This window comes from Oncorhynchus mykiss, chromosome 12, assembly GCF_057628025.1.
Source record: "Oncorhynchus mykiss isolate SJ-2025 chromosome 12, ASM5762802v1, whole genome shotgun sequence".
Classification (NCBI taxonomy): Eukaryota; Metazoa; Chordata; class Actinopteri; order Salmoniformes; family Salmonidae; genus Oncorhynchus; species Oncorhynchus mykiss.
In genome coordinates, this window is record NC_143033.1 from 71,266,179 (window position 1) to 71,275,727 (window position 9,549).

Genomic DNA, 9,549 nt, shown 5'->3' on the forward strand with positions numbered 1-9,549 from the left:
GGAAGCACAGCGGTAAGATTTCCCTTCACTGGAACTAAGGGGCCTAGCCCGATCCATGAAAAACAGCCCCAGACCATTATTCCTCCTCCACCAAACTTTACAGTTGGCTCTATGCATTACTCCAGAGAACACGTTTCCACTGCTCCAGAGTCCACTGGCGGCAAGCTTTATACCACTCCAGCCGACACTTGGTATTGCGCATGGTGATCTTAGGCTTGTGTGAGGCTGCTCAGCAATGGAAACACATTTCATGAAGTTCCCGACGGGCAATTCTTGTGCTGACGTTGCTTCCAGAGGCAGTTTGGAACTCGGTAGTGAGTGTTGCAACCGAGTATAGACTATGTTTACGTGCTTCAGCAATCAGCGATCCCATTCTGTGAGCTTGTGGCCTACCACTTTGTTGGTAAGCCATTGTTGCTCCTATAAGTTTCCACTTCACAATAAACAGCACTTACAGTTGACCGGGGCAGCTCCAGCATGGCAGAAATTTGACAAACTAACTTGTTGGAAAGGTGGCATCCAATGACTGTGCCACGTTGAAAGTCAATGTTTGTCTATGGAGATTGCATGGCGGTGCGCTCGATTTTGGACACCCGTCAGCAACAGGTATAGCTGAAATAGCCAAATCCACTCATTTGAAGTGGTGTCCACATACTTGTGTATAAGGTAAGTGTTGTTGTCCATTAGTTTACTCCAATTAGGGAAACTAAGAAAAATATATATATTTTTAAATGGATGCAGACAATTACATTGTAGCTTCCATCAAGCCATCTACCCCCTAAAATAAAATCTATGTAATTTTGTAATGTGGATGAACTATCCCTTTAACCAAAACCTGTGGCACATTATTACATAACGTCACTAATAACAGATGACAATGGACTGGACAGAGACAGGAAAAGTAGACTTTTTTTTTCTCCATCACTGACATTTTAATTGAATTGGTACAACATGTCTGACGCAGAAGGGTGAAATGTACAGAAGGAACCAGGGCCTGGATTAAGCTAAGTATGAAAGTATGAAATGGGGGATGAGAAGAAGACACGAACAAGGAGGTTCTCTCAATGTGAGTACATACTGCTCCTGTTGAATGGCCACACAGGCCCTCTGTGACACAGAGAGGGAATATCTAAAAGGGGGACTGAAGGCAGATGACTAACAGTTTGTCGCTGGATTCTGACAAAAGCCTGCCGTTATCTATCCCCGTTTTATTCACTATATTACAAGCTTTGTACATATTAAAAGTAGAACAATAGCCATGACTACCGTATTACCCATATGAGGTATAAACTTAGATTAGCTTTGTTTTCTTTTTTTTTCTTCTTTTTTACAAATCCTGAATTGACCCCAACAGCGAATAATAAGGCAAAAGACCAGCAAAGGGTTGAAATAAAAAGTGAATAGTGAGTGACAGTTTAAGGGGGTTCGGTCACGGTGCAGGGCCGTTTTAAAATAAGGAACAAGACTAACCCCACACAACACATAAACAATAGGAACAAAATTACAGGTACCAGGCCTTAAAGGTTCACCTCCCTGTGTAACAACGTGCATTTGTTTCAGGCTTGTGGTCACAAGTGCATTAAGCAAAGAAATGTAAGGACTACATTAGATTTGTTCTTTCAAAGACAGAACGTAGACAACTATGATTGAGTTGAACAACATGGCCTTTGTCATTGGTTTGTCCATTCGACCCTCAGCAGAAGATCTCAAAATTGTTACACAGACAGACATACATACATACAGGTCTGTACTGCCCTCACGCTCAACATTGGCCAAATCCATAATACAACTTTGTGTTTTAAAAAAAATATAAAGACAAATTGAAGGGGTACTGCATCACAAGCATATACTGTAGGTCCCATGTCTCCCTATGGAAAATCATCAAATACTGCCACCACGTGGCTATTGTGGGTATCAACAAACCTTATCCTGCCGAGTTCCAAGAAAAGGTTTGTATTTGCAAGCATACATTTACTTTCCCCTCAACATAATTTCTCTCTATCAATTTTGAACAATAAACTCTTGGATTGCTTCCAACTCATTGCCTGGGTTCGGGTTGAGTATTTTAGTGTCAATGTACTGGTTCAGCATCCTGTAGCATGCAATGCATTTGACAGGCTCGGTCATTAAACTAGAGAGGGTTGTAGTGTTCGTATGAGTTAGTTGTCGTGAAATGGTTTCAGTGGCCCAGACTAGTGTTAGAAGGCATAATAACTTTCTGCTGTGCATTTAGGACAACTAACAAGATCACCCTCATGCATTTTGTCAAGACAGACAAACTGAAAAGAAAGACAACATGCACCTATCTGGTTTGTCTTCTCTTCTGCGTAGAGGAAGGGAGGGAGAGATTGCTGCAAGATCCCATACATGTGCATCATCATTCTAAACAGGAAGACTTTTTCACAAACCAACGATCGCCACGGTCACAGGTGTTGATTACTGACAACAATCACAGAGAACGTATGAAACTATTGCTTTGATCAGTCCATTCCACCATTCATAAGGGAAACCACGACAGCCTTGCAGCAGGGAGAAAGGATGGGCGGGGGGGGGGGGGATATGTGCTGTTCCCAGTTCAGGTCCGACTCAGTTGGCACTTTTGGAGAATCTCTTATCTAATAATGCCTTTCCAATATCATCTTCGTCATCTCCAGTTCTCTGTTCCACAAAACGTATACCTGAGAGAACTTTCAAACAGTAGCAGTTCCCTACATCAGCAAGGGGTGCAGTGGTCCCAAAAAAGTCAATCACCTTCAGACACTTAGAGCCAGGCTGTACAGTCACTGGGTGTCACTCCCGTTTCATGGTGATGTGGGCTCTCACAGTGCATATACTCTGATGACGTGGAGAACATTTTATTTTCTCCATTTTGACAAATCGCAACAGTCTGTGTGGTATGGGAGTGAATGTCTTTCATACCCGTGTCAAAGTGTTCCCCACCCACACACACACACGAGCCTGGAAACACCATCAATGGGTAAGTAATGCCTTTGTGACAAACCAGGGCAAGTTCACCCGCGCGGACACAGGCTGGTAATGGCATAAGTAAGCTGCCAACTCCACCTTCAAAATGGAGCATGACTGCCATTGCATAAATTCCTGGGCTATTCTCAAGGGCGAGCGTGTGAGTGAATGGTTATGGAGCTTAAGTGAAATGGAATGTTATCAAATGAGAAGCATGTCGGTATATGTTATATGCTGTAGGTTCTATGTGAGAAAGTAGTGTGTGTGTGTGTGTGTATAACCCTTGTCTCCTGTACAGTAGAAGTGGTCTCACAGTGTTCACCTTCCCACAGGCGGTGCAGGAGGAGCTCCCCTCATCACTGCCAAAGACACCGTCAAAACAATAAAAAGCTGTTACAATAAACTACAGGCCTATGGGAAAACATTACTATTCCGTTCATGTAAACATGTGTTGTACTCTGCACCAGAACATGTGTGTATATTATTTATTGGCATATTGTGTCACACTGATAAGTGAGACCTCACCTCTGTTGGCTTTGCTGGGGTAGATCTTGGTGAAGTGCCGGTACTCCTCTGGAGCAGGGAAGTCATCCAGAGGGTGGAAAGAATACTTGGACTCAAAGTCATCTGTAGGGAGAGAAGGTTCGGAAGATGACCGTTCAGGTCAGGGTTGGTGGTCAAGGCCATTGAAGGTCAAGAGGGAGGAGAGGACGGAAAGAACAGTAGGGAAGAGTGTGAAGTGATGAGAGTTCAATCCTCTCTTTAGTACTGATCAAAGTCATCCAGCCGAAGGAGCCAATAAAAAAAATATATTATATAACAAAACGAGAGGTGATTGTTAATGTAGAGGGAAACCGAATTTGAGGTCAGGTGATGCAGTATGAGGAAGACGACTCACCTACGAAGGAGCGGGAAATGGAGGTGTGTCCATTGCGGATAGGTGGGGGAGGGGGCGGGGGTCCGGCAGGGGTACGGGAGGGAGGAGGGGGGGGCTTGCCACGGCTATGAGGTTCTGAGGGGCTACCTCTGTAGGGGGGTGGTGGAGGGGGAGCATCCCGACCACCGTTTCGTTGAGTCGACCCAGGCGGGGGTGGAGCTGTACAGACAAACGATATGGTCATTAAGGAATAACAGAGCAGCCACACTGGCTCACCGTCAGTCATTACAATACAACAGCAAGACAGGAACGCTAGAAAAACACTGTAGGCCTGTCATGACATGCCACCATACTGACTGTAGTGCCACGCCTTGCCACGGCTTTTTCCACACTCATTTCATTTGTACACTAATAAACAAATCCCCTCTCCTCGCTTGCCTCACATTATGATAGGTGATTGACAAGAGGAGATAGAGGTTAAAAAACAAATATAGTGCGACACAGCACAGTGAGAATGTGACCGAATTATGTAACTGAACTATGCATAACACAAACAGTAGAACGCATTAAAGCTGGCCCTAACCCACAGCTCCATTACAGGTAGAGGAACAAGGAGAGCACTGGTAGGAACATACCTGCCCCTCTGCCGGGGGGCTCACGGACTGGAGGGGGGGGGCGTCCGCCTGGCGGGGAGGGGGAGGGCGGCGGGGGTGGAGCTTGCCCCCGGGTTGGAGTGAGTCCAGGTCCGGGCGACGGCTTCTTGCTGAGGGAGTTGTGTCTCTGAGGTAGCTCCGGGGCGGCTTCGTTAACCGGGCTGGAGGGGCCGTTGGTCATGGGCTGGCGGTACGGGGGAGGAGGTGGACCCAGAGAGGAGGAAGAGGAGGAAGCTGAGGAGCCCCCTGACGTCGGGGGCCGCCGGTTGATGTTGGGAGAAGGAGGCAGAGGAGGGGCGCTGTTGCGGGCCGGCACCGGGGAAGTCCCCCTCTGTCCTGGCGTGGGAGGGAGGGGCTTCTCCCGGTTGTAGGAGGGGGCGGGTGGTGGCGCCTTCTGAGTTGGCGCAGGGGGTGCATTACCCCGGCGAGAAAAAGGGGGAGGAGGTGGAGGGGCGGAGGAGCTGTGCTTCATGCCACTGTTTGGGCTGCCTCCGCTGAGGGGGCGGGAGAGGTCGGGGAGGGAGGGCCTCTGGGATCGGGAGTGCTCCGGGGGAGAGGCCTGCTGGGCTGAGCATTCTGTGCTGTCCTGGCGAACAGGAGGACGAGGAGCAGCGGGGCGCGTGCCAGGAGGCGTCAGGGATGACCTGCCAACCGAACCATCTGCACCATAAAAAATGTCACGTCATCAGCAATTTACATGAAGATGAATTTATACATGAACAGAGAAACATGAGGACACGTCTCAGTGCAGAGTTACAACAGAACGGTAGTGTATTATTAGGTTATTTTAGTCATCATAATCCATTTTCTAATATTTTCTCCCTGACAGATGGTAAGGCACTGCCCTTCATATGATGAAATCTAAGACCAATGCAGACGTGCAGGTTAGGGAACTCATTATTGTGAATCAGCTAATCTCCTTCAGCAGTGCCTGTGTCAGATCTATTACAGCCCTGCCCTATGACAACACTGATACCTGACGGCCTGTTCTACCTACATAGTCAAAAACCAGTGCTCATTTTTCACCTATTGCAATCTTGCTTTGACGAACTAGCTTGCTCTCAAACTTGCCAGCAATAAATATAATGGAAGGGAATTAAATTGCTGTTCTAAACCCTCCCCCCAATATAAGTTTGACGGACAACTCCTTCAGCGGTCTAGATTTTTTGGAGAAATCTTCGTAAGTGACATCATAGCAGTTAGGATATTAAATACTTGCCTCCGACTGGTCGTAATTTAGGCACACCTGCCTGGAAAAGCCCTCCCATTGGCTGAATGGCCCCTGAAGAGCCTCCTCCACTACTACCACCACCACCACCACCTCCTTTAGGCTCTGGACAGGAAAAACAAGGTTAAATTACATACATTACAACAGTAACCTATTATATGCATAATTACCCTCATGGTCTCCCATTTCACTCCTGCGAAATAAACCTTGACCCCCAGTGAGTGTGCTCCATGCACTACCCTAGCCTCATCAGTTCTGTGCGTCTTACTTCCATCCAATCAGATTAGTCAGTAAAACACTACCAGAATAGTAGATCTGAGACACCAGGGTGAACCTTAGTGGTGCTGTGGCCTTACTTTCTAAGATAGGTGCGCTCCTGTCATTGACCACGCCAACCTTCTTCAGCTTGGCCCCTTTGTGGATGTCACCGAGCAGGGCTCCTCTGCCTTTGGCCTCATCTCGATTGAGCTTGGGTGGGGTGGTGTTGCCCTGCGAAGGAAGGAAGGAAGGAAAGAAAGAGAAAGAAGAGAGAGAGTCCTCTACTTAGCTCACCACAGCACACTTTATGCTACCGGAGAACAGACTGAGTACCTAACCTCATTTCTCGTGGACAGACAACATGAACGGTACAGTAGATCTGTTATGATACAACGGGATGCGTGAGATAACGAGACGCATTAGATCGGGTGCTTTGGACAAGTCATGATTTCACAGGCATCTTTCAAATTTGGGACTTGCCCGTAACTAACCGAGATTATACATAGTCTGACAGGTAGCAGCTTGCAGAAAGCCACGTCACAGTTGGTGCAGGGGCTACAGCACAATTCATTTGAATAAGATTACCATTTCGTGAGTCCTTCACATCAAGTTCATTAATTAGTTGTCCATTGCATAAATCCATAGCGTTATGCATCCCTGTCTGCATAGGCCTGGTTGGTCCACTGCTCATTATGTGAATTAGATGTTGAGGATGATTACTCGAGCGAGCAGCACTAATCACTTGACTAAACCAGAAAGGCTCTGCGTACATCCCAAATGGCACCCTATTTCTTATATAGTGTACCACTTTTGACCAGAGTCCTATGGGCCCTGGTCAAAAGCAGTGCACTATAAAAAGGGAATAGGGTTGCCATTTGTGACACATCCTCTGATTGGGCTTGGCAGGGAGAGGATAGCACGCAGAACCACAGGCCACGAGAACAGCTTTTTTCAGATTTCAGTAGTGCTCTCCACACAAGGTGAAACAAATTCAGCTTCACAATACCAGTGAATATAAATCCCTTTGAAAACGGGACCTACGAGTTGTCAAGTTGGTTGGACAACTAATTCATATGAACTACACTGGAGCTAGGCCTACATCGTGGTTTGGAGCTAGGCCTACATCATGGTTTGGAGCTAGGCCTACATCATGGTTTGGAGCTAGGCCTACATCATGGTTTGGAGCTAGGCCTACATCATGGCTCAAGCCCATTAAATATGTCCCTATCATAGGTTTGATTGATACAGTTCTCTCTTAGAGCCACACAGTTGCACAGGAAATTGTTTTGCATCCAGGTGACACCTTCCATGCTTCAATAAGTTCTTACCTGGCTGAAGGTGGGGGGTGGAGGGGGGCCTCCAGGGGGTGGAGGGGGAGGAATTGGCATCTTGACCCACTGAACAAGTCTTGTGGATGGCCTGGGTTCTCAGATACAAACTGTCACCGCCTGCAATAACGCATTAAAACATGTTTCAGAGTCATCCAGTGACATTTCAGTCTCATCCATTGATAATGTTATCAAGCATGATTTTGTCAACTAGCACAGTTAGCTAAGTAGAGGTGGTCCCCTTTAATATGACGGCTTCCCTTATTATTATTAATATATTTTAAACCACGTAACTAGATAACCTTCTGGGCTCATGTGACATTGTTATTGATGACGTCTTCATTTCATTAGCAAGTTGGCCTATCTAGCTCGCAGATATCTAACGTTTGGTCAGTGCTGCTGTGGAATGTAAATGAGCCGACTGTAGATAGCGCTAAGTAATCCAATAGTGTGAAATCTCCAAATAAACCTGGTCATCGGTAGCTAGGTCAGATTAGCCAATAGTTAGCATAACAATTATTTGACTAACGTTAGGTAAGTTAGCAAGCTGACAAACTAACGTTAGCTAGTTAACCAATTAACATACAAACTTGAAGCCATCGCGGCGGCCCTGCTGCAAAAGGATAACTAGCTAGCTCCATACACAACAGCTCAACTAGCTAGCATCTTGTAATAAAGCATGGCTACGATACATCATAACTAAACGTAACGTTAGCTATGAATCTCAGCTATATAAGTTACATACATGGCGCGAGTTCATCATGGCTATTATGTTCGGCTAATGTGTTAATGGCTGTCATATTAGCGATCGACAGGATCTGTAGCGAGCTAGCTGAGTTAACCTGCCAGAGTTGGCAACCCTTGCAAGTTAGCTTAATCAGGCTAGCTAGATTGCTTCACTTACTTGAGTTTCTTAGCAGCCCATTCGTTTGATATTTGACGTTTTAACTCATATTTGTTTCTTCGTTCTCGGTAGTTCCTTCATCTCAAGTGTATTATACATTTAAAGCTGGCCATTGCTATTTCACTCCTGCATTCACTCTCACAGCCTTCACTTGCAGCACAGATTTTCTGAAGCAATGAAGATGGAAGTGTGCAGATGGAAAATGTACACTGCAGTGTACCAGAGATGGTAAAGAAAGCGAGACACCCCACACCCTAATTTATTCGGGGCGGAGCCACTCTGGTCTACCTATTGCCCCCGCCCTGCGGAAGCGAAATATCTGCGGGGCAGGGAGAGCAGGGAGGGGACATAAGGCACCAACGAGTGGATCCAGGAAGTGAATTCCCAATACAATCACCCGTTGTGATAATCAATATTAGCGACAGCAATATTACCAAAGATGTTCTACTAAGATATACCACATCCTGTCGAAAACAAATCCTGTCGTTTCCAATGGGAGGAAAATGAGCCGAGTATGTGGGATCAAGTGTCGAGATGGGATTTTCAAAGTCGCGTTGATTTGGTCTATCAGATGTCAGTCAGATGGCTTCGTGGCGTCAATAAAATACGTCGTCATCATATTCAAATGCAGACGATCAAATCAAAGTTTATTTGTCACGTGCGCCGAATACAACAGGTACAGTGAAATGCTTACTTACAGGCTCTAACCAACAGTGCAAAAATGTACACAATAGGTAAGTAAAGAAATAAAAACAACAGTCAAAAAGACAGTCAAAAATAACAGTGGCGTTTTGGAGAAGAATGACTTCATCAACACTTGATTTTTGCTTGGATGTAATTATGATGTTGATAAAATCCCAGTAAAATTGGCCACATTCCAGAAGCAGGCCCTTTTAGCTTGGATGTTAGCATTTAAACACATTTTTCCTTTCACAGATACTTTCTATGGAACAACAAAGATATACGATTTAAAAATAAGTCAATTTATTTCGTAACTGGTTTGAGAATAAAATGATTTTGGTTGGTCAGTTATTGAATGAGGATGGATATCTATTCTCATATGGGGAATTTCTTGACAAGTTTAGAATTCCAATAACCCCAAAATAATATGCAATTGTTTTTTTATGCGATTCCAAGGGGGGTTGTAATTTTTTTATTCCTCTGTGGTTGATGTAAGTAATATAGATTTACATGAAAATATATTCACTTGCAATATTAACATCAAAGATAAATGTAGTAATAAACAGATTAGAAATATTGTTTGTGATACTACAATTCCCTCAGCAAGATTGTTTTGATCGAATATCTATGGTGCTATACAGTGGGGGAAAGCAGGT

General features: G+C 45.2%; 1 protein-coding gene across 1 annotated transcript; it reads right to left on the reverse strand.

The window, feature by feature from the left end:
* Positions 1 to 907: 907 nt before the first annotated feature.
* On the reverse strand, positions 908 to 8,802 carry LOC110538106 (WAS/WASL-interacting protein family member 2). Its single transcript, XM_021624704.3, has 8 exons — positions 8,213 to 8,802; positions 7,309 to 7,428; positions 6,079 to 6,211; positions 5,714 to 5,827; positions 4,477 to 5,154; positions 3,863 to 4,060; positions 3,490 to 3,591; positions 908 to 3,323 (listed from the first exon to the last, which is right to left on the reverse strand). Exons 2-8 carry the CDS (start codon positions 7,366 to 7,368, stop codon positions 3,283 to 3,285), a joined length of 1,326 nt encoding a protein of 441 aa, XP_021480379.3. The 5' UTR covers positions 7,369 to 7,428; positions 8,213 to 8,802; the 3' UTR covers positions 908 to 3,282.
* Between the last annotated feature and the right edge of the window lie 747 nt (positions 8,803 to 9,549).

Excerpts from the sequence above, each read along its gene's own strand:
- LOC110538106 (XM_021624704.3), bottom strand. The coding sequence starts at position 7,368 with ATGCCAATTCCTCCCCCTCCACCCCCTGGAGGCCCCCCTCCACCCCCC. Across the intron at positions 6,212-7,308 it reads CACCCCCCACCTTCAGCCAG|GGCAACACCACCCCACCCAA; the intron begins GTAAGAACTTAT and ends CTTCCTTCGCAG. Across the intron at positions 5,155-5,713 it reads TAAATTACGACCAGTCGGAG|ATGGTTCGGTTGGCAGGTCA; the intron begins GCAAGTATTTAA and ends TTTATGGTGCAG.